Below are 26,582 nucleotides of genomic sequence, written 5' to 3' on the forward strand. Positions count from 1 at the left end.
ATATGCATATGTCTTTTAAAAAGTTCTAGCTTGGGTGTGCATATACATCGTAAATACAAATAAGAAAATAACTTTGCATTCAAAGTGTATGGGCAGCATAACAGACCAATTTTAGGAACTTACAGAAAGTAAAACAGAACTAAAACTCTGATTCAGCCTTTAACTCAATATGAAGTTTTAATCAAAGGTGGAGTTAATATCTGAAATTCAAATATGTCTAGAAACTAAAACTGTTGATGGCTGAAAGTAATCACTTCTGTTGCACTTACTGCAATAGGTAGAATCTCTCACCCATTTCCTATAGGTAGATCATATCTTCAGAGTGAAAAACACTCAGAAATGTCAGGAAAATATTGAGATAAAATCTACAGTAATTAAGAAAATGAACCTGTCCTCCTTTCATAATGCAAGTAGAGTAATAGTAAAATAGCAGTATGGGAGGACAAGTAATTTTTTCCTCTGCAATTGCATTGCTTTATTTTTCTCCATGTCTATTATACTATTTTTTTCCAACAGTTAACGCAAAGCACATGCACATACCACCTGACTCCAAATTCTCTCATTCAGCAATGATTCTATCCCCTCACAACCAAACCTGCTAGCTTCCTTCCTTAAAAATAGCTGTTCTGAACAGAACTGAAATATTTTTACACTTTCTAGTTTCATATAGAATAAAAATACATTATCTCCTATCAATAAACACAGTACCAGCTTTTTTAATCTGCATGGATGAAAAACAGGGTTGTGGTTAAAAATATATAGTTAAGAATGAGCTTAAGCATGCTTATATTTTCTCGTAATTTATCTGACTGTAACACCCACAGTACATCTTCATAACAGGCTTTGGAAAAGCTGAGTTTGAGACATTTGCTTGTAAAAAGAGCTGCAGTGTAGTTTGTTCCAACAGGCCTGACCAAAACAGACTTCGTGAAATGAATGTTTTGAGTTCATGCTAAAGCAGCCAGTCTGCTTGAGATTTATACTGTTAACAACAATAAATATGGATGGCAACTGAGTTTAGGCTTGACAGCAAGCTTAGGAAATATTCCACTGGCAGTTTTGACATGGTTACCAAAATAACACAGCTGTGGTAAATTAAGTGCAAACACTCAGCTTCTTGTGCAATTTGTTTTGCTTTTTTTTGGCTTGTCTTAAAAAAGCACAAAAGCACAGAAATGAAAAGATTACATTTTTTTGCAGGAGGAAAACAGAAATATCACAATATAAGGACGGAGGAAGGAAAGAGTGGAAGGTAAATAAAAAAAAAAATCAAGAATATCTTAATACCGAGTGATTAAGTGAGAACCATATTTATTATAAATTCAGTAGCAGTTGCAAGTTATTCCATTTGTAAACTTCAGACTTGCAGAAAATATGTGAGGGATTTCCCAGATACCTGGAATTGTTTCAACAGTTTATCAGAAAGTAAAGGACTACAGCAGTTGGAAACAGACGTCACGAATTTTCAGTAAGCTCTGCCACTACAACAGAATTCAGAGTATAGCTTTCCTAACAGATACTTGACACCCACAGAAAAAAAACTAGCAAAAATTATTAAAGACCAAACAAACAAACCTAAACCTCAAACCCAACTATCTCCCAATTCTCAGGCATACATCATTACTGATTTCCAAAGTACTTCAAAATACGATAAAAAAGAGGAGAATGTGAAGACTGGAAAACTTTTTAAACCTGTATTCTAAAGACTATATACGAAAGAATAGATTTATGCAGGTAGTAAGAATACTTTTATGCTTGATATACACTGAATGTAAGATTCAAATATTATGGTGACAAACAAAAAAAAATAACATCTAATCATGTAAAATTTCCCTTTAAAAAAAAAAAAAAAATCCCACCATGTAAAATTAACAGAACTAGGACCTAGTTTTCTCATCAATCTAGATTTAACAGTGTGTTTATATATTTAATTCCTCTTTACAGTTTTAGAAAGAAGCTTGATTCTTTTTTTAAATGAATACTTTTGCTTTTTTTTCTCTTTCTTAATGCATGGTGGTAAACAATATGTAGTGTGAATATGGCTGAGATCTGTCAGAAAGGCTGTCATTCTAGCACTGATGTTTTCTACAGTGTTTCTGTCACTCTGGATTAGAAAAAAAATCAGCAAATATAATTCATAAGACTTGAACTTTGGTTAACTTGAGCCTTAATTCAGATTTCACTGATGTTTTAGCCTGTGGTTAAATTTAAACTTGTAATTTTGTAACCCATCCTCTAACGGGCAAAAGCAAGTTACAACTGCAGTTTTCTTATCTCACATGCTATTTAAACAAACAACATACAAACATCATGAACTAGGCTTTAATGTAGAACAGCAAATAACATTTTTGCCATTAGTAATAAAAATCCCAGAGGATTTGTACTGAGCTGACAATAAGCATCTCAGAATTATTTGGCTTTCTCTTAGCCTAAACTAGTTTTAGCATGCTTGCGTTATGGTAACAATTATCTAGTAATTACTGCCTAAGAGATCCGATTCAGCTCTGTGAATATCATACATGGCAAAAAAACACCCTAACAAATCAGGACACTAGCTGTCTAACAAACAACAGCCTTTTATGTTAAGTGAAGCTGAAGATATTGTGCAATTTTCAAACTTCAGCTAGTTAACAAATGAAAAGGAAGCAAGGTACTGCCTTGGCGCAGTGCTGGAAACAGTCATCTTAACTTCATTAGCAAAGAGGCCAGTTTGGTCAAGCTGGGGTTTTAGGCAGCTAATAATGAAAGAATTACATTGACCATTGGCAAAATATCTACAGCATTTCAAACAACATAAAGTAAGAGCACCTATAATGGAAAATTTATATATGATTTCACTCTACCTGTCAAACAGGTAATTTACAGATTTATAATCTAGAAATCTGCATATGTCTTTCATTTCTTGAATATTCTTTCAGGCAGATCCCTAGAACCATAGTTTTGTTCTTTGTGATCAATAGAGCTTTGATTCTACGGTAGCCATGGGTAAGATGGTGGCAAAAATCACTCGCTTTACATATATAAAAAATGTGTGGAAACCACATTAAGACAATCTAGAAGTGGGAAAACTCTTCATGAACTTCCTCTATCATATACTGTTGGAGAAGCCCACAAGTGCAGGTACTAATCCTCACACGGAATTTCAACCACCCCACTATCTCCTAGGAGGGAGTGCATCATCTTTCAAGGACTCATGACACATAATCTGTGACTATAAATTGTGTAAATTGGATTAGCTATCCTCAGAACAAGGATAAATCCAACAAACAGCCCTCTCTCTGCCCCTAAACACATTACCATCTTCATTACGAATATCTTAATCACTTGACTAAATAATCCCTTTTTCTTCTTTCAGAATGGAACATAAGGATGGCCTCCACACAGGGCTTTGTAAGATTAGAGGCAGAACTGCAGCAGTGTATCTAAATGGCTTCTGAAATGTAATCGGACTTTTACTGAGTCCCCTGATAATCTCAGGTATAAAGGTGTAGGCCTTCTAGGCCTCTCTGTTCAATTAATGGAATGTGATATGTAGATAGCAATATAAGACAAAAATTAGGAGCTAGGAATATACCCCTGTACCAGCAAACACAGATGTTGACAGTTCTTTATAAAACGTTTCTGAGCTGTAGAGCTAACTTTTGTTTCAGTACACCTAAACAAGTCCATTGCACTCTATTCAGATAAAATGATACACCTGGAAATAGAATACAGCCATTGCTGCCAGCTGCCTAGCTCTTGAATTTAGAGACAAATGGTGTCATAACTCAGCTTTATTGTTCTACTTTGACTCATGTGGCATTATCAGAACTCCCAGTTCTTCTGGTTTAAAGTGTAGGCATAAAAAACATGGGAGTTTAATACAGTGGTTCAGACAATGAAATAATTACACAACTTTAGAACAGTCCTTCATGAAGTGAAAGTGAATTCATAAACTTCAGTGATTTCTCACATAGTCTAAGGCCAAACATGATATACACAGTCTTATACACAAAACAGCTCTAGTGATTACAACGCAGTATTAGTGGACTTATAACATTGCTTTATAACACTGGATAGATGCTTCTGGGAATAATCTTTAAAAGTCACATAAAAACCTGATAGCATCTATTTGGCATACAAAAAGCAAAACACTCTTAGGGGAAACAACAGGTTTTAACATCTGTCCATACTCATTCAACATCAGCCATATCTTAGAAAAGTCTGAAATGCATCAAATACATCAGCCGGTCTGTCAATATAAATGATATTACTGAAAAATGTCATGGTCTATATGTACTTTCAGTGTTTCATTTTAAAGCTAAGCTAAAATTTTAAACTTACTTTATTAGTATTGATAGCTGTGATGACCCACACACATTGAGCATTGCTGTCATACTGGAACGGAAAATTGGGTGATGTGAAAGTACCTCCAGGTCCCTGAAGATTGGATCCACAAGTCTTGACTGAAAAAAAAGAAAGGTCACTTCTTAATTCACATACAAAATACATGCAGTAGTTTTACAAACCAATCTCTATATTAATCAAGGTGTGAAGGATTAGAAGACCATTGATCAAAACCAGAACCACCTCATACAAGACCATGGAATATCCATGTTCATTTTTTCTGACATAGTAAACTAGACTTTCTCATGTCCAAGTTTTTAATCTTAAAAAAAAAAAAAAAGAAAAAAAATCTGTATATGTGAAAATTACCATACAGTTGTATTGCACTTTCAGAAGGCATGTTTATTCGATCAATACTGAACACAGGGAGATGAATCTGCTGCTGGATGTTCCTTCCCTCACATTAGCATCTAGAAAGAAAGTCACAATTTCCACCCAACCTACACCACTTTTACTCCTCAGAGAAGAACTACTCCAGTGAAGTCTATTCAAAGCCACACCAGAACCCTGAAAACAGGGAGGGAGGAGAAATGAGAGAAAGGGTCCTCATTTATGAGCAATAGCTAATGTCATTGAAGTCATAAGTGAGACTAACACTGAGCACAAATTTTTATCTATGCTTATAATTAAGAAACTGTATGACTCTTGCAGCCTGTATCGGTGTGTGGGAAGAAAGTCAGGAGGGGAAAAACAGTGTTCTAGACACAATCTGTTGCTCTATCTGAACATGTGGATCCATCCTTCGGGGCAGAGTTAGTGTGTAAAGCACATGTCATTTGTGTGTACACTGTAGTAGAGTTATGAGTTGTGTTCTGCACAGTCAAAAAAAATCTTATGTGATTTCTTTACCCAGTAATTTATATTTGCCTCTGAACCTCAATACTGCATTTTCACCTTCAATATCCCCATTTTGCTTCCACCCTATTACCTGTGGTTTTTATGTCTATACATATCACAAGTTCCCTGTCTCTTTTATTTGTGATGCCTCTGACTGTGTGTGAATCACATGAAGATTTGTTCTCAGTCACTGCAACCTTTAAAGTGCTGCAGGGTGCAGACATATTTTTATTTAGCTTTTACAGGAAAAATCTCTCAGACATATAACAAGTGGTCTGCGTAAACTTTTTGCTTTCTTTATTGAAAATTAGAAATCTGTATTTTTAAGACTTTTTTTATAACCCTTCTGAATTCAAGTAGTTACAAGACAGTTCATCTAACTGTGCGCTGCCTCTAATGGCTCTGTGTTGATTCTTACAACACTACAAAGATTAAGTAAAGTAAATTAAAAAAATAAACTGTTTCCACTGGATTTTGGAAGTACTTCCTCAGACAATGATTTACACATCTCCTCACATAAGTCTATTTAACATTAGAAGAGTTTACAGATAAGATGAAAGTTGCAAAATTGCAAAAAAAAAAAAATTTATATATAATGATTAATTAATATCAATAATGCATTTTCCTGGACTTCTTGAGTCTGTCCCTAATTATTTTAAGGATCTGAGAACCCTGAAATACAATCTTAGTATTGGTTAGCTGCCACCTGCATGGGTGACTGGCTACCTGTTTCCAAAATATAACGAAGGACAGAAGTTCCACTGGCATTTTCACCACAGTTCTTATATGTGAAATATATTTAAAAAAAAAACACAACACCATAGCTACATGTGTGTATATGTATGCATAGATGTAGAGAATTACTTGTATGGTAATTGCAGAAAAGTGCAAATTTAGCAAACAACTTTTTCCTTTTCCTTTAGTATTCAACTAAAGAAAGACAAGTGATCTTTTTAATTACTATTATTGTTATTTTTTAATGAACAACTTTGTTTATTGCATTTTTGTGGCCACTGTCATTTACAAAATTTATCCTTTAAAATATTATTATATTATAAAAGCTCCACCTTTTCTGGATTTAACTAGGTTATGAAAAATAAAAGCTTACTATTAGCAAAATTGTTAGTATATTTTGGCTGTACTTACTTCTCAAAAGTAAAAGGAGGTATGTTAGAAATTTTGTCTCATCTCTTTTGAGTTGCAAAGAAAAATGAAATTTCTTTAGAAAAAGTAATCTGTTTACATCTGACAGTTGCAGCTATTCAGAAATGATTTCTGGATACTATACAAGTTTATTCAGACTGAATGTCTCAATAGATTTTTTCATTGCTATTGCTCGCACTATACAGCAATGACACATTTCAAAATAATAAAAAGAATACAACGTAGAATTAAAAAAAATAGAGCTAAGTAGTGTCCTAAGAGCTTATGGAACAGTAAAAAAAATCCAGTATTGCCAAAGAAAATCTCACTGAAATTTTCCAGATTAAAAAGGTCTTCTATTATTGCCTTTGCTTAGGTAGAGCTGGGGAGCAGCAAGGATCCCCCTCAGGGGCCTTACAAGTATTTTACTCCCAAATTGTTGCTGGTAGTGCCTGATAGGAGAAAACAAAACAAAACAAAACAAAACACAGCAAAATATCAAGTTTGCATTACTAGAATATAATAGAAAAAGAAGATTCTTTTGGTAGAATATTTTTTAGGATAGCTTAAGAGCAAATTTGAATTAATTTTGTCACTAATTCCCATAGATTGAGAACTTGGAATGCATCCAGTGGAAGACCACCAAGAAGACTGAAGAACTTGAAAGGTTAAAAAAAAAGACTGAAGGGACTGGGTTCCTTTGACCTAGAAACAGTACCTTCAAGAAGGAATCTAATCACAGACCTTTGCTATCTAAAAGGCCATTACAGAAAACATACTCTTTGTACAGGGATGCATGGAGACAGAATAAAAGGCAACAAGCACAAGTTTCTGCAGGAGAAATTCCATCTGCTTATAAGAAAAAAATTCTCCCTCATATGAACTACTAAATATTGGAATAGGATGCTGAAAGATATGGTAGAATCTCCCCCACTTGCAGTAGTGAAGATTTGGCTTGAGACAGCCATGGATTACCTAATCTAAGGCCCTGCTTGAAATAGATCAGATAATGTTTTTATGTTCTTTCTAGCCTAGATTTCTCTGATTTTTGATCAGTGTCTCAGTGTCAAAAGGAAAGAATAACTGAATGAGGTTCACAGAGTCCTGGGTCATGTTTATTCAATATTTTCATTAACAGCTTGGACAGCAGAATGAAGTGCATACTCATTTAATCTGCATCTAACAAAGAACTGGGAAGGACTGTGACTATATTACCAAACATAACTGGAATTAAAAATGAGAAATTGAAGAAATTAAATTAAAATAGGATGCAGTTCAGTAGAGACAAGCATTGGACAAAGCACAAAAGCAGGAATAATGAATTCACAAATACAGTGTAAGGAGCAAGTAATTTGGCAGAAAATCTTCAGGGGCTACAGTAGCTCAGAAACATAGCCTGAGTAAAAAATATCCTACTGTTACGAAAAGACAGTCAAACTGGAAGATAGGCACATAGCTATAGGTAGAAAAACATGAAAATGTGAGAAATAATTAATTTCTCTTCTCCACTTAGCACTGCGAAAGCCCCTTCCAAAATATCAAGCCCATATTTAGAAACTATAATTTAAGAAAGACATGGACCCTTTGGGAAAATTATTAAAAGGGCTGGAGGCCTGTAAGTAGGACCCATGAGGAAGGAATGGTTAGTTTAAAGAAGAACAGGTATTCTTGAAGTATACAGTAAGCTGTTAAAAACACAAACTACCAGCTCTTTATATGGAAGCACGTTTCAAAATAAGTTAGTTTACATCAACAAGGGTTCACATCTGAATTAGAAAAATTCTTCTACTTGCAATGCTAAAGAAAGACTGAAGTGCTTGAGTAGGATCTAAGAACACTTCCCTTGGAAAAAGATAATGTTAGACAAACATCTTCAGGGAACAAATACAGCTGGAACAAGGAAGTAGGGCTGACCTGTTAGGACCGCTTTAAACTCTAATATGTGTTGCCTGCATATATGGGTTTGTATATACATATATACATACTGCTAGTCACCAACACATTTCCGAGTTCCAGCTACATGTCTGCATTTTGGAGATAAGTAGGGTTTTTAAAAAAGATATATACTATAGGCAAGTAAAGTATTTATAAAGGGAAGATCTAAAATTCATACTGTACATTCTTCTTACATATCCATGTTAAACAAACTGATGTTTACAATCTATCAAATTAAAGAGACTGAGTCCATTAATTCAATGCTGCTTTAAAAATCACTTTGTCAGGAAATGAATTGACCAAAATAGCAACATGAAGCAAAAAAAACCTATTCTAAATTTGTCAGAACCCAATTCAAATACAGACCACCAATTGTTTCTTTTTCTACTAATAATCTAAGTTACTCTGTATCCTGCCTATTAATTGATCATAATTTAAATTACAAATCGTGTGTCTCCTTTAGTTTTCTCAGACACAAATGATTATTTCAAAACCACATTTTCTTTCTCCAGAGTTTCCCAAATACTGTACTTGTTGCAGAACTGGCTGCTGACTTGCCGGCAGACTTATAAAAGGCAGCATTCATAAACATTTCACAGGGCCTGAGAAATGAGCAAGCAGAAAACAGGAGAGGCAGGCATGAAAATGAAAAGACTAATCGACCAATTGTGAATAGATCTATCTGTTTCATTTCCTGAAACGTAAATGAGAGGAAGAGATTTATCAACTGGCAAATAGTTTCATAAGGTAGATAATTGTCTCTGCTTAATCAAGTTGGCTTTTTAAAAATGGCATTACCCTGTAGGGGAATACTGAATCCCATGGCAGACAAATAAGTACGGTCTCAGTCCTGAAGTGTTTAAATTTTCTGTCCTTAATGAAGTCACAGAGGGGTTGATGTAAGTAGCCATGTTATTACAGCCACATGTATTAATCATTTACTGGTATATGAAATAATTAACAACTACAGAAATTTTTATCTTTCAAATAACAGCCTTCAACTGTAACCCAATGCGCAACAAAAGCCAGGGCAAAATTCTCCAGTCATTTTTTGAACATTCTTTTTTTTTCTTTCTCAGGAAGGATGGGAAGGTATTGTTTGTTCTACTGTCTTGTAACAATTGTATGCCACAAGATTTGCATGAGGCAAATTAAATTCGAACAAATTTTACAATCCCCAGCAGAATTTTAGTCTTGCATGATGCATTGATCTTGAAAAAGTCCAGCTAAAATACCAAATGGATGAATCCACTTCAAGATTCCAATAAAATGCATGAAAGTGACCAGTTAATTTTCAGCTGCTGCTTACGTTAATTTATCTGTTTGACTTTAACATAAGTCCATACTTTCCTCATAACTCCAAATTCTAACTTCTTTTCAATATACTTTTTCCATAAAACACAGCGGGGAAAATGCCTTGATGTTGCGCCATCTTTCTTCACCAAGTCCATATACCTGAGCAACTGCTATTTTGCTAGGGTGATGGGAGACATGAATTATATTTAAAAAATAAAAAAAAAATACAAAAAAAAGATAATTGTTGGTAAACTATAAGATATTCCAACTGCAATTAAATCTAGTCAGGATATTTGATTTAACTTTACAATTCTCAGTATTTTCTAGAAGTCAAAAGGTTTAAAAATCAGCCAAATCTCCAGAGTAGCATTTTCCTGGAAACTACCTCTTAAGGTTCAAAAGATATTGATAATCTACAATATTTGCTTATATTTTCGAAGTGATACATCAGTTTTCCTTTTTTAATTCCTATTATATTTCTCGTGTAGAAACGCTTCAGACTTGTTCCAGATTCACTTTTATGAATATGATCTTATGCCATTTGCAGCTAGTATTACATGATAACTCATTAAAAGAACTACATTTTTGGCAGGCAGTTATACTCGGCCACTCATATGCCATATGAGAACAAGTCCTAGGATTTCATTACGTCAGATTAAATGCAATTAACAGAATTGGGAAGTTCCTGCTTAGAACTCTGCCCATTTGCAGTATATGACCATAACTAATTATTGATATTCACATGCCATTTTGGAAAAAAAAAATATTAGTGTAGTATTTTTAATATGTACTCAATATATGATTTATGTAAGTGAATGAAAGCAATTTCAAGCTGTCCTGTTCAAATAGTAAATACCACATTATAAAAACCAGCACTTTAAGTCACATTTTAAAGGCTAACAGGTGAAGTAAGTAACACCTGTGCATTCATTACCTGCAAATCTGCATCAGATCAGAAGAAAATATTAATTTCTCACATAAAAGAATATTTGTGCATGATTGTTTGCCCAAATGTTTTGTACATATACATGCAAGTTCAACAAGTAAATGCACGCTTATCTTTGCAGCTACTTTCTTCATGTTACATATTTCTTTGTAATTTTTATACCTATGCAAAATCCTTTCAAAATGTTTACAGTATGTTTTGTGCATGAAACTTGAAGAGAAGACATAATTATTAGTCTAGAAGGAATGTTTATATTTTAGCTTCAGGATATCTAAGAGCCTAATTGAAATCACCATTGTATCAATTCTTAATAACATTCTTAATACTGGTCCTGTGCTTTTTAAGGTGGAATTAGCTAGTTCTATTAAATTAATGAGCGTAAGGAAATGAATCACGCTGCTTTTGGTTGTGAATCACATGTTCTAACTGTGAATAATGGTGGGTTTGGATATTTAATAAATACATATTCTGCAGTTTTACACTTAGAAGTTTATCAGAACAGCTAACTTCTGACGGATTTACTGTTTTTTCTTTTTCGTTTAGTATTAACGGGTACTTTATCGTTAGACATGCTTAAAATGTGATTTGTAAATCATCATAAAATATTACTTCTGAACATAGTCATACTGGGGAAAAAATAAAAAAATGCACTGAAGAATGTGGTTGCCCCCCTGTATTTAAGTACTTTGATACCTACTGCTACACAGAATGCAAAACTTATAAAAAAGTAAAAAGCACACTAATATTTTCATTATATATATTAATATATGCATTAAATATGTATACATTAATACTTTAATTCCTTGATTCAGGTATTCCTCATACTACTTGCCACATATATTAAGCAGAATGACTTTGTGTTTTTCTTCTCTTTTTTTTCTGTACTTTTGCCCTTTATCCATTTGGTTATGGTTGAAACCAGGTATAGACTTACTTCTCCAGTCCTTATCCACCCTAAATTAAAGTCTTTCTCATATGCTTAGCAGATACATAATGAAGATGCTTCATGCGCTACTGACTGTATTTTGAATCACTGCAATTTTGAAATCCATCTTGGTGAGTCTTAATATTTAGTATGTGATACATTTTCATCAGCTCATTATGAAGTGAACTTCATAACGTAAGTTCCTAAGTGAAATAAGCATACTGAAATACAGACAAAGTTCATCTTAAACAAAACAGTACTGGTGATATACCTTTTTTTAACTAAGGAAGTGGGGATACTAGGATTGTAACTCCAAGTACTTATAAAAATATTAATTTAATACAATTGTCTATCAAACAGTAACTACCTATGAAATGAGCAAATCACTATAAGGGTAAGAATTCCTCTTTACCTTTGCACACAGGTCTGTGATCACTCCATGCAGCAAAAACTTCAGCTATCCTCTGACAGGTGATAGTTTTTGAACCTTGCAGCACATAATCTTCATCGCAGGAGAACTGTACTGTTGCTCCCAAGCTAAAATCAAACAATACAAAGAGGGTTTTTTGTTTTTTTTCTTTTACTAATAGGTATCAATGAATTTTTCTAGTCTTTCAGTTATGACGGTACTGACAAACAATAGAAATATGTACTTGAGTAATTTTTGCTCTTAGTACTAAAAGGCTACGGACTATGTAATAGCCTGATAGTACACAGTGTTCATCCCTCTCTGGCCTTGCTTTGGTCAGAGCTGGTTTACCTCTTCTGAACAGTCATCTGGAGATCAAGTAACTATTTTCCAACCTAACTTCTGATGTCCATATAGTAAAGGTTTGACAAACCTGGGCACTGTGTAACAAACAGTAGCTATATATGTTAATTGAAGCTATTATAATAAACATATTACTATATTATAATAAACAATTATCAAGAAATATAAGGAAATCACCTAGAAGAGCCAAAAGGACAACCACAAGAAAGAAGAGGAAGAAAGCCCCACTATAAACATTATATTCCAACCAGTAAAGACCTCAGGACACATGACTTGCTGTAACCATCCAGACCCCTGATTCTTCTCGAGGAAGTCTGATGCTTTTGACTTTAGAACAAGAGGGGCATTGGGAGGGGGAGCACAATACCAGTGGAATGATTAGATACTAAAAGGATTTACTGTATCTTAAACAAATGTATATTATTAATAAGACTTTCCTGTATTAACTTGGAATGAGAATGCATTATTCTAAATAGACAAGTTATAACTGTTTTTTATATTCTGATTAGTAGGTTAAGATTTTCATTAGACTAGCAATAAAGTCTTGACTCTGTCTGTATAAGTGATGTTTTCTTTTGCCAGTAACAAGATTCTGAATGTAACAAGCAGACAATGAAACTTACAAAGTCAGTAAGAACATTTGCTCCTTTAACTGGCATATGTTTCTCAAAATAAATGAAGAAAATAAAGAATTCTAAAAACATCTTTCTAGGTATTTAGCTGTGATTATTTATGATGTGACACTTCTGCCTTGAAAAGATTTTGTACTTTTCCATATGGAGCTGACATTTGCTGTTGCAAACTTGGCACAGAATAAAACAGGAAATAAGCCCAGAAAAAGTTTCACTGTTATTTTTTGGGGGAGAGCAGGGCAGGCAGGAGTGAAAAGGTGGGAGAGAGAGATTGTGGGGGAGGGGTGTTCAGTTTTGAAAAGTTAAAAAACTCAATACATAAATATGTATTATTGAGATAATTCTTCTTCTCCATTAATATAACTTTTGTTTCAAGTTCTCACTGCAGTTGAAAATAGTCAATATATCAGCCCTTTCTCTGACATCGGTATCTTCTTTTATAATTGAACAGAAGAAGATAGCTTCTTTAATTAGTTACCTGTGAAGAAAAACAATTTATTTACTCATTTATTTTTATTTTGGTACAGTTCCTTGAAAAAACTTCCTTCCTAATTTGGTCATTGGGGAAATAGAATAAAATCAATACCACACAGCATTTTTTTTTAACTCAAACATATCAAACTATTAGATCGCAGACACTCATTGATTTCAAAGAATTCTGCCTAGATTTACATTCACATTCAATCGAGACCTGAGTTAACTCTTTTTCTGGGACAGTGATCACAGTAAGTGCTTTTCAGTTCTACTCTAGCCAAAATACAAGGTGACTTTGGTAACACACTTTTTGCATAGAATATTAGCTACTAGACCTTAGCATCAGGTCTTTATTTTAACTTTTTCTGAACTTATAGCCCCTCAAAGTATCTCAGAGGTTTTCCTAAGTGCATTTGCCTTGATAAATGAATTTATACATACACACTGTTCACACCACTTTGGCTACAATATGCATCCAGTTCTCTGGGTAATTTAAGATTAAACATGGATTAACTCCCCAAAAGTTTGTTATAGCAGCTTTCCTGTGTGACCCTGTAAGTAATGGAATTATCTGACCCTCCTCAGATGGACACCATAGATCTCCATCCCAATTTGGACTATTACCTTTTTTTTAAAAAAAAAAAAAAAAAAGGTTTTAAATCTCTGAAAGTGAAGCCTCTGTAATGGCATAGTTCTTATTTATCTAAATAGATGTTTTAAGGCTCTCTATATATAACCCTCTAAAGCTGGCACTTTTACAAAGAGGTTGGAAGACGCATGAGGGTATCACTCAATGTTGATAGGGTATCTTTGTTGATTTGGCAGGGATTTCGAAATCTGGGTTTGATCCAAAAGAGTATAACACTCCTTTTTGCTGAAACACTTACTAAACTTCATTTGTCTCTGCAGGGTTTGGCTTGTAAAGAATGTGTCCTGATTTTCCTTCCTTATATATGGGGATATAGTCCTGTAATAGTAATTTCAATTTCAGTTCAATTTACAAAGGCAGACAAAAAAATTTGAAAGACTGAACACATCTTCCAGAGATTAACTGTTGTTAGGTAATCACTTCAAATACACTTATGATGAAAATAGCTACTTAATAAGATTGATAGTAAACAGAACAAGAATAAACTTAAGGGGGTTAGAAATCTTACATGTTTGCAAAGGAATGGTGTCAGCACAATAGAGCTGATGAAATCTGGGGAGTACCTGGGCTTTACAGAGATACAGATAATGAGAACTGAGGCCACGAAAAAAATTATATAGACACCTGAACAGAAATCTCAGAAAAGGAGGATCTGATAGTGGCTAACAGCTCTATGATCTATTCCAAACCCAGTTCCTGTTTGTACAAGAAACAAGAATGTTTGTGAAACGAGAGAGAGAAGAGCTGCAGCCTCCATGAAAAATAGAGGAAGATATAAAAGTGAAAAACTGAGAAGAATAAAATGTGAACATAATGGAAAGGTCCTTGCAAGGTAAAGCTGAAAAGCTTCTATCCAAGACTGAGGAAAAAGAGCCACAAGACAGATCAGGGTTTTGGAGGAAATGTTCAATTTGTGAAATAGAAATCATTAATGTTAAAATTCATGTTCAGCTAGTCCAGGGACTGTACAGTTAAGGAGGTTCAAATGATTGTAATTGGGAAGAACAACTTTCTCAAGATTGGATTTTCACAAGAATCCACCTGTTGTAGAAGGTCGCGTTGAGAAAATCTGAACCCCTTTGATTACCCAAAGAATAAAAAAAGGAGGCGCTGAAAAAAAAAATATGAAAATCTATTTAACTGTAAACATAAACACAGCGAAAGTAGAAAAATTATAAAACCTTTAACATGTGACACATGAATGAGAGCTAAAATGCCAGTTAGATAGGCAGATGACAAAACAGCATTCTAAGAAAAAAAAAGAGGAAGACAGACATGAGTTCCTATGGCACATAGATAAACTCAAAAAGACAGTAATATAAAAAAATCAGACAAACACTTCCTGTCTGAAAGGTCAAAAAAAAGACTGAAACAAAAAATAAAATCCTGAAGTATCCTTCTGGACTTGCAGTGTAATAATGGCATCCATAAAGGCCAGTGTACTGACTACCATGAGCTTGTCAAGAAAATGTTAAGAAACTGGGTCTCTCAGGAACTTAAAAGCCTAGTTCTAAACACTTTCAGACACTGAAAAGCATTAATCTTTCACAATTATCTAGTAGGAGAGATCCTTCTTGTTGTTTCTGATGATGACTTTTTTTTTTTTAACTCTTCAATGTCTTTTATACATACAAGAATTCAGTTCAAAATCTATTTTTCTCTTACCAAAAAAAAAAAAAAAATATTGGTAACTGAGTACAGGAGGGTGAAGTGTCACTTCCCTCCCCAGGTATAGTAGATGAGATGAATACGATAAAGATTCAAAAAGGACATGAAGATTACCAGGAAATAATTACTAGCTCTAAGACAAAAAGAGAAAAGGCTTACATCTACATTCCTTAGACTAAGCTTTCTGTACAGCACTTGGCCATAGTTTTGATGTGGGTCTGGTGTGATGTGGTGACATAGGAGTAATTTCAGTAGGTTTGGGGACTTTTTTCTTTCTGAAATGCCATTAGGTTTGCATTTTCAAGAAAACAAACAAACAAACATTGGTTATATTTCTATCAGAAAACAAAAAGTATGTGTAAATATTAAATAAGTTCTACAAATTTGAGAAAACAATTTAATCTTATATCTCTTTTTGAAGTGTTCTTCATATGCCCCCAATTTCAGATCCCTTTTTAAAAAACAGGAATTTAAAGCAGTAAGGAGTCTAAAATGAAATTACAGACTCACTAAAGGATATAAAAGAGTAGGCTTAAAATGTTGAACTTCATATGACGTTTACATAGAATAGTATTATTTTAACAGTTGGCATATGTGCAACAAACTAACTAATTTTAGATTATATTCCTCTATTATTTGATATATTTTTTTAAATTAGAGATCAGGAATCAATTATGCAGGGAATCAAAACCTCAAGCTAATCTGTAAATTATATTATTCTGCATTTTGAATTTACATAAATTAAAATTTTATGTAAAAAAAAATTTCTCTTGTAAATTTTGCGATCGATAGATGGGACAGACTAGAAGAAGGAAATAATGCAGTCTGAATTTTTTGCACTGATGTACAGGGAATATATTTGAATTCATACACTGCAGTTCTATTCCATTTCTGCAGAATCAACTGAAAGGTCACCTACACATTATAGAAAAAGAGTATTTTCCAAGATGAACATCTTTCTGCCCTATTAACTTATTCTGTCCACACCTGCAACCAAACAAGTTTGAGAGTACACCATTTTTTGCCATAGGAAAAAAAAAACAAACAAACCCACCCACTATCAAAAATACCTAAACATCATTTAAGGCTACTGTATAGTATATAAATAATCAGTAGAGCAACACATACATTATTTTCTCCATCTGCAGTGAAAGAATCTAAAGCCTTCAAGACTATGCACAGTGAATGAAATTTTCTTAACCTAGCAACTTTCTGCACAGCTCTGATACATAACTATTTATGTGCAAGCTACAGATAGAATCTACCGTAGTCTTTTTGAGCCTCAGTAGGAGAGTTCAGCTATGCCACAACATCTGTCCCAAGTTAAGCACATATATAGGAACATTCCTGTAGATCAGTTGATACAGTACTTGGAAATATTACTGCAAAATGTTAGGATTCCAAGATAGAATGTTAGAATATCTAAGTTTTCAAAAGTTCTGGTCAAGAAGAATCCTTAACATACGCTGAACAAACTAAAGTGATGACAAAATTTCAGTTGCAGAGGAATTCCTAACACCCTGGAGACAATTGGTAATTCTGCTTTCACAGTTCTTAAAGCGTCACCATTTCCCACAAAGCTTGTACTGTCAGAGGCTTCTGTTCGACAAAGGAGTCAATTAACTGCTGACAAATGAAACATGTAATATTCTACTTCAAATTAGCCTCACATCTCACACCACAAAACATCAGAGTTTTGTTCAATTTTCAGGATGTTTTACTTGACATTCAGAGTCTAGGAGCTCACTGTATATCTGCAAAGAAGGGTATGTGATTCAGAGGAACTTTAAGGAAAATTAAATGTGAAACTTCCAGTCTATCAATGCAGTTACACTTCAAATTCATGACTCTAGAGAAAAAACTATAAAGCAATTTACAATATAAAATGAAAGAATAAATTATCATTAGTTATACTGTAGCTCAACTCATTGGGTATATTAGATTGTCTTTAATACAAACTTCAAATGCTTCCTTCTCTCAGTAGTATCTGTATTTCTAAGATCACACTGGCATCTTTGTGGCTGTCCAACATTACTTACTGCCTTGTTGTCATCAAGTTTGATCTGAATCTCATCTTTCCTACCTAACTGGACTACACCACAGAGGTAGAGGGAAAGAGACAGGCTCATTCATTTTGTATAGGCAGAACTTCAGGATGGAGGGGGAGGAACACATTTGGTTAACAACACAATTCTTGCCCAGGTATAATTCAGTTTGGCTATGTTTATTCCAGTATAAACAAGCAAAGAAAAAAAGCCTCCAAAACCCAACAGTTAAAAGGAGCAACAAGACCACATGAATTTTTTTTTCTTTCATCTACTATATCTTTCTTGTATTTGCCACAGTGGCATTAATGCTAAAACTTAATTTAAATGTGGCAAATATGTGTATTTTTAATGTATTTCCAGCAGAATGAACACTATTACAACTAAAATTTTAAGAAACTTCTTGGGAAGGGAAAATTTCATTATGCCATAAGATAGCTTTCTCAGTACAGGAAAAGCTGGCAGGTATTAGTAAATGTTCCTGACTTTATTTCAATCTGCAAAGGCCTGTTATGCTCAAATAATCATCTACCATCAGAAACGATTCAGAAACTCAGATAGACAAGAGATCAAAATTAACTCAAAACATTTTCAAGAAGTGATTATGTATGTGTCTCTCTAGTCATACATCAACCACTGCTGTTACTGACACCTGGAGTCATATGTTCATTAAGAAAAAGACATACATAGAATGTTTTGAAGGAGTATTGCAAACTTTTTTACTTAAAATATAAATTTGAAAGATAAATGAGAATGGAGAAGTATACATCAAAATTAACAGAAAAATAGTCTGCACTAAGAATGCTAAAATACTCTGAGGACTACTAGGGAAATGCATCTGCATGTATCAAACTTCTGGGTTCCTGAAAAACGTACTATAGAAAACTAAATATTCTATATTGTATTCCAATGAGTACTATAACAGTATCTGAAACTGTGAGATTTTATTTTCTTTTTGTGTTGCATTTTTTTCTCTTTGTGCCTCACAAAAACCTCCAGTGCCACATGTATGCTCAATATCTATAAATCTAATACAGTATTTACATGAGAAAATCATTTTAACTTACCTTCTTCAATCCAATTTTTGCTAGATTACTGGCGATATATGCTCTCTTCCAAATAGATATTTTATGATCTTTGCATATTAATTACATGCTATATTGCACTACATAATTTTATACTGAATTACATTTCACTTTTTACTGAAAAGTTCAGTTTTGAAAGAGTAGCACAACAGCAATACATTTTGAATAGTTACATATTCAAAGTTCAGTATTAGAGAAATTATACAACGTAGGGTTTATATTTTACCTAAAATCTGAGCCTATCCGTTTTCCATTTTCTGGTTCTCCAGGATCTGGACACAAATTGGACGCCTGCTTAATACCTCCCTCATTTACTGCAAAAAGACAAAAATAAAACACAGAAATAAACAAACAAAAAAAGTTGAAATAATGCAGGGTTTTTTTGGAAATTAAGAGTTAAGCAATTAACAAATATGAATAAAAATATATTATCTACATTTTAGGTCCTTTAAAACAGATTTTCAATAGAATATAAAAAATACATAAATTTCTTCTACCTGTAATAAGCAAAGCATGTATTTTCTGGTTAGTTTGTTTGGTGGTTTTGGGGTTTTTTGTTTTGGGTTTTTTTTTCTAAATAACAGGTTTTTCTGGAAGTTGGACTCATAAGCTATTTTGTTTGCCTGTATTATTAAACTCATATGGAAATGTTATTACTATTCCTTTACAAACCTTAACATTTAAAGGAATGTTCATTAAGTTTAGGTCTGTAAGATTTTATTCTGAACATAATCTAATAAATGTCATTTCCACTAAGAGCTGACCTTTTCTCCTTGAATTATAATAAAACTTGAACACATAGGCTCATGCTGAGAGAATTGTCCTTAACCAGTATTGAAAATGCAGATATCAGAATGTAAAGCCTAAATGCCAGTTTGATTTGCATACACTTATCTTACAGTAAACTAAAATGGATCTTCAGAGAGAAACTTCCTGTGAACATTTCCGTGTGTTTTTCCAGAAATGTTTATGTACCGATCTAGCCCTCATCATATTCAACCAACTCTTCACTCACTTTTCTTCATGCATTATATATGTTCCTGTAAATTTTTACAGCTTGCAAAGGTATGTCTTGCAAAAATAATTTCAGACAAAAATAATTCTATTAACTCTGTATTTCATTATTTACCTTCACTGAAGACAAGGGAGCAGTTCCCACAGAAAAAAGAAACCAACACATTAGCAAAGGAGATTGCTCTGCTATCACTTGGTAAATTGGCACAATAGAAGATGTGGGTTTTTTTAATACAAGTTGAGATGAAACCAAGTGATTTACACTATGCAGAAAGAGATCTCCACTTTTATTTATCTTTACATCTGAGGAACTAGACCAATGGATTTTAATTTTCCTTTAAAGAAAATTTTACATATAATTAGGCTAATCACATTACATTGCAAAGTGAATCTACTCAAACAAACAAATCTAGTTTCTAACTATACTTCATGAAATTTAGCTTTCAATGAAGGACAATAGCATTCAGAGTACTTTGGGGTTTTCCCATACTTGAAATTTGTCTTATTACACTCACTGAAAGGGAATAATTGATGTGATACACCTGAGGAAGCCAAAAGACAAATGAAAATGTTGCAGATGTTTAAAATAAAAATCTCTCACTGCTCAGAAAACCTATCAAGCTCAGCCCTTGTCAACTGGAACCACAGTATTTATCCTTCTCTGCCCCAAATACTCATGTCCAAAGTTATTTTAATAGCATACCAAGGCATTCTCTGTTCATCTCAATCTCTATGCTCTTTTGGACCAGGAGGGCTCTTCCTCAGAACCTATCCATATTACCTGGTTTCAGTCTTGCTCCCTCAATACCTGGGAGGTGTGTTGAAAGCATACTGACTATAGAAAGTTCCTGCTAGTGCTGGAGTAAACATATATATCAGTCTGAGAAATGTTGGGCTGTTCGGCATGGAGAAGGTTGTGTGGAGACCTCAGCAGTCTTCCAGTATCTGAAGGGAGACCTATAAGGATACTGGAGAGGGACTCTTCATTAGGGACTATAGTGGCAGGACAAGGGGGAATGGGTTCAAACTTAAAGAAGGGAAGTCAGGTTAGATATAAGGAAGCAGTTCTTTACAGTGAGGGTGTGAGGCACTGGAACAGGTTGCCCAAAGAAGTGGTAAATTTTCTATCCCTGGCTGTGTTCAAGGCCAGGCTGGATGGAGTCTTGGGTGACATGGTTTAATGTGTGGTGTCCCTGCCCAAGGCAGGGGAGTTAGAACTAGATGATCTTAAAGTCTTTTCCATCCCTAATCATTCTATGATTCTATGATCAGAAAAGTGCAATTCCATAAACTGCATTTCGTAAGGCCATCTAGTAGGTGTTTCTTGGATGAACATTTAACTGTTTGAAATATCAGGGTACTTTTCTACAATTCCAAAGCCTATATACAAACATGACAAATTCAGAATCATCTTAAGTAGCCTGTATATAGAAAAGACTGAGCAATGCAGGAAGACAAAAGAAGCATACTTGAGAACAAGCAGGTAAAAAGACACCAGCCCAGTTTTGTGACAGTCTGATATATTTTCAGACATTAAATATATGTTAAAACTATAGCTGGGAAATAACTCATGATGCCTGGCAATAAAATCAAAGAAATTAAAATAAAATAGTGTTGTTTTGGGGCTGTATCATAGAACAGTGAACACAGAAGTAGCTCTTTACTATGAAAAAATAAAAATGTTATTTAAACAGAACTATATCTATTTACTGTAATTCATGTTTTAGTATTTCATAATACAATTTTATTTTTTGTACACTATATTTCCCCATGCACAGTTAATAGAGTGAATATTCATATAAAAAAGAATGTTATACTGGATTTCAAAGTACGAGAAATATTATATGCTCCAATATCTAACAAAAGTGGAAATTTGATAATTAAAATTGATTTTATGACATCTTCTGTATCAAATTCCATTCTTAAAAATACTCTATGAAATGGATTTTTAAATTATAAATTACAAAATTATTAATAATCATAACCAAAATAAAAAGGCTTACGTTAAAGGAAATCATTAAAATAAATACAGCAACAAAATTAAAATAAGACATATACCACAGTAAACATTCAGAAGAAAATGTTGTAAGTAAAAGTCATTAAACTGATTTCTGATTTGGTCCCAAACCAGAAATCCATTTGAACACAAACTTCAATCCATTCTGATTTCTATTAAGTACTTAGTGAAAAATAAATGCACATTTTATTTTTTAACTGATGTTGCTTTCCTAGACATAATGCTTGATCTTTCAGTCTACTGAAATACAGTTTTGTGTAGTTTCCCAGATATCTGTCTATCTGTATTTGTACGGTTTACACCTCAGATAGTCATATGACAATGAGCAATGAAAGTTTCCCTTTAGTAAATTTAAGGCTCCTCTAGAAAAAGTATTAATTAGGTTCTTCAGTGTTGGTGGTTTGTTTTTTTTAATCCTAACACTTGCGAAATGACATTGATGCGCACTTGTGCAATCATACATTGTGTCATCATATCAAATATTGCCATTCTGACTTTACTATGTGCAATTTCCCATGCATTAGTATTGAATGTTATATACCCAAATCATTAAAAATAAGTAATGGGAAAAGTAAAGGAAAACACATACACCTGATAAATATTACAGGATAAATTTTAAAGACATTCCTAATATAAGGCCTAACGTAAAATAGGCATTCATTTGTGTTATCTTATTTCCACTAAGAGTTGAATGATGTCATTGTAATGCAAGTACAAATAATCTGAAACCATGCTGGGATTCTTATCTGAAGTCAACAGCTAATTACACAGGCTTTTCATGAAACTGCCTTAATTTCATCAGCTACAAGAGTGACTAGCTAACCAAAGTCTAGCTAGATTACAATAGAAAATCTTAGACACCTGTTTATGACCAGATTACAACACTAAAGGTATAAATCCTTAAGGTTTTTGCCTTCAATTATTATTAAATCATATAGCTAATCTGCTCTGCAAAAACAGCAAAACAAGATAGAGATGTTACCATCTTTACATAGAATATCATAATGTGAAATTGTACAAAGACTTTAAAAAAATCTACTGATAAATGCCATCACTGATGTCATAACAAGTACCTTTAGGTATTACAAGTGTCTGTATTTTAAATCTACAATTATTATTGTTCATATAGTGGAATGTTTAATAATTTGTGCAAAATAAATCTTTAGATAAACATTCTGGTTTATCAGCCATTGTACTATTCTCATCTGTTACTATTAAATCTCAGACAGACCACCAGAGACCTCAGTGTAATTATCTTACTGCTATTTCTTTCTGTATGTGCATTCTAGCTTCCAGTCACGCAATATGTGTAAAAAGAATACTTGGTTTTAAGTATAATGTTACAAAGTTTTCAATTAAACCAGAAATGCCTTACGGAACTATTTGCGTGATGCAGTTTACAGAAAAGGTGAATATGGCAATACACTACATTATAAAAACTGAAGTGTGTTTTGCTTTATTTTTCTGACTTGTCAAATGTTAAAGGGTCTTGCTGCTTGAGACACCTCTTTATAAAAAAATACACCTCTTATATTGGCAATTTAAAATCTAAAACTGAAAAAAAAAAAAGCATTAAGAGTTATGACAATATGCCCTTCTAAGTTTTGGGAACTAAATTTACCACTGACTCTTTAAACAAAAAAATAGTGCAAATATGTCCAACCTAAGGAGCTTTAAAAGCAAGTCCTTTCACTCCTGTGAAGAATAATGGAATGTAATTTAAGCACACATAGGCTAAACATTTAGTCCATCTTAATTTTAACCAATTAGTCATAAATATTTAAAATGCGGTTCTAATCCAAAAAGGAACTCTATAAAAATGGCACGTTCTTTCGAACAAGATATCCTCTTTAATGTATTCAGGGTCAAACCTGTTCATTTTATGTTAGAAAGTTGCCTGACTACTCCTTTATGAGTTAATCAGGACTCAGTCCTCTAAGATGCCAAGTGCTTTCAAGTTTCTATTTTCTGTAATTAAAGTCGAAGGCACTACGCATCTCCAGAATTTTTAAACCTACAGCTCGTTAATCAGTTCAAAATGTCAAAGTTAATGAAAAAAAAAAAAATCAGAAAATTGCCTCGTGTCTCTTGAAAAAGCTATGTGGTTGAACATTCACAAATGAAGATAGGCTTTGTTTTGCATAGCCTTTTGCTGCTAGTACTAATTTTCAATCAAAATAATGCATCTCCTGTTCACAGCTAAGATTTCAGCGGGCACCTGGGAGCCTGAATATTTATTTCCAAATACTGCAAATTAAGTGTGAAATGCCAGATTTATAGAAAGCCTGCCTTTAGAGTAGAACCATATTTAAGAATTCACCATGCAGATTGGAGAAAGAGATTTAAGTCAGTTATATTATCAGAAATACATAAACAATTTTGAAAACACACAAACAACACAGACAGCACAAACTTCACTCTTGCACTAGAAAAAAAGTAACAAAAAAGGAGTACACTCACAGATAGAAAACTTGTTGCTGTTGTCTTTCCCTGGAAACAATTTAAATCCTCTAGATTTAAAATCTATGGCCTTTTTCACTAGTCAAAAAAAAAAACAAACAAAAACATGTATCAGGCAATACATTCTAAAATATTCAATTTCAATTGACAAATTTTATCATGGAAGTATATACCAATTAGAGTACCGGCTACCTAACAGGCTCACAGTGTGGACCTTTTGTGGAAAAGAAAAAGCAGCATATAGACCAATTTGTACACTTGACAAAAGAAAGAAGTAGAACTTGTAACATCTTTTTTTTTTCTTGGGCCTGAAAATGTTAAAAAAAAAAAAAAAGAAAAAAAAGAAAGAAAAAAGGCCAAAAATATTTATTTTCATGCACCACTTGGTTGTGTTCCACATTTTTGAAACCTTGAAAATGTAAAGAATCATAGATGTGTTTGCTGTAAAACAGCTGAACAGCTTTCTGTGTAAAGAAACAGTAGTGTGTTTATGCCTTATCTACAAAAAAAAATTATTAAAAATAAAAATCCTACAGAATACTATTATATCTTCCAACTAAAAAGTGAGCAACCTTTTAAAAATAGGTACTATAACATTATTTTAAGCAGCTGATTTCCTGAGAAATTTTAATTCAGTTATTCTTTTCAGTGATACAGAATTTAAAAGGAAAAAAAGAGTCACCCACTACATGCTATCGAAAGCACACTGAAATCCAATATATATGCTCAGATCTTAATTTCCTAAGCACCCAAGCAATACAGGACATGTATTAACCCACATACATTCTGAGACGGTTTAATCAGCAGTGGAAATGCCAACATATTTTGCCTGTCACTTAAGATTTTAAAATCTACATTAAATTCCGTATTACATTCAGGGAAAAGACAAAATACAAGTAACAACTAAAAAGCAAAAAGCAATATTCTAGCAGACAAAAAAAATCCTTCTAAAAATAACACATTCTCAAGATCTACAGGTTCATTTCCCAGTTCTGAAAGTATCTCCATTAGTTTTCAAATTCTAACTTAGCTATGTTCTTAACATTAATATGGAAGAATAATTTTTATCCATGAAATACTGATATTTTATTATCTGTGTTTAGATCACATAGGCAAAACAGAAATATTTTGATCATAGGAAATATATTTCATTATTAAATTAAGCATACCAGGCTAATTTTCTGTTTTAACTACAGAGATTTAGATACAAAAAATAAAATACAGTCTACTGTTCTGCTGTTGGTTCTGCAGTTGGTCTTCTTTCTAGCTTGAAAATTGTATTTGCAAAGTGTGATATGAAAGGTAGTTGACTCCCACTTCACTCCTAAGCCCACAGCTGAACTATTTCTGTAAAAGTCTTTATGATATCTTTATGGCTTTATGATAAAGGCAGTTAATCCAGTCAATCAGCAAACCATGTGGCCTTATTTTTGAAACAAAATGACTAATGGAAAGAGCAAACTCAAAACTTACAGATATCAAAAGGCAAGAGAGAATAAAGGAAAAACAGCAGGAAAAAAAAAAAAAAGCTTTTTCTTTCAGTCATTAAACTATGTGCACTTTTTCTCCATTATATTTTGCCAGTGAGCAATGAACCATACATAATTATGGACATCCTATGTAAAGTTTAATTTTAAGTACATTATTCTCAAGAGACTTTTTAGATTAGATGTATTTAAATCTATACAGAAGAAGATGCTTTGTGTCGGCTACAAGCAAATAATGCTGATGAAGACAGTGAAGATTAAAGGAACTACTTTTAAGGGAAGTTAATACAAGAAGATAGTACATGATCACAGGATTTTTCAGCACCAGTTAATTTGTTATATAAAAATCGATGAATAATCAATTAAACCCTTACATGAGACATAAATACCAACTAGCAAAATACTACTGATCTTTTTTATAATTAAAATTAATCATTATCACACACGAGAGCTGAATAAGATTCAGAAGAAAACAGCATACAACTAAGAAAGACAATTTATAGGATCAATACAGGATGTGATGATAAATATTTTAAAACTTCTGGTGAAAGAGACATACTTCCTTCTAAATGCATAAAGGCTTTTTATCTCAACCGTTAAACTATCAAATGTAAATTTCCTTGTGTATCATCATAATGTAACCTATAAATGTTGCTAATGGTTCTGAGAAATATTTGCAGAAGCACAACACACCTGTTGCCACAAAATAGTACTTTTTTTCCATTTTATTTTTTTTTTTAATCCTTAATACCAAAAATCACCCCCAACCTCCATTAATAGAAGTGCATAAGCAATTCTATCCTTAGTGGAA

General features: G+C 33.2%; 1 protein-coding gene across 3 annotated transcripts in view; it reads right to left on the reverse strand.

Moving 5' to 3' along the window:
* The window catches only part of CSMD3 (CUB and Sushi multiple domains 3), a 614,489-nt gene that overhangs the window by 332,451 nt on the left and 255,456 nt on the right, over positions 1 to 26,582 (reverse strand). For 2 of the 3 annotated variants that reach the window (XM_065668827.1, XM_065668826.1), the window contains 4 exons: positions 24,285 to 24,362; positions 19,020 to 19,107; positions 11,881 to 12,005; positions 4,324 to 4,445 (listed from right to left, as the gene is read on the reverse strand). In XM_065668827.1, the coding sequence (XP_065524899.1) occupies positions 4,324 to 4,445; positions 11,881 to 12,005; positions 19,020 to 19,107; positions 24,285 to 24,362 (413 nt within the window). The remainder of the gene's footprint in view (positions 1 to 4,323; positions 4,446 to 11,880; positions 12,006 to 19,019; positions 19,108 to 24,284; positions 24,363 to 26,582) is intronic. The other variant, XM_065668828.1, reaches the window with a different exon arrangement.

Source organism: Lathamus discolor, chromosome 2 (genome assembly GCF_037157495.1).
Source record: "Lathamus discolor isolate bLatDis1 chromosome 2, bLatDis1.hap1, whole genome shotgun sequence".
Taxonomy (NCBI): Eukaryota; Metazoa; Chordata; class Aves; order Psittaciformes; family Psittacidae; genus Lathamus; species Lathamus discolor.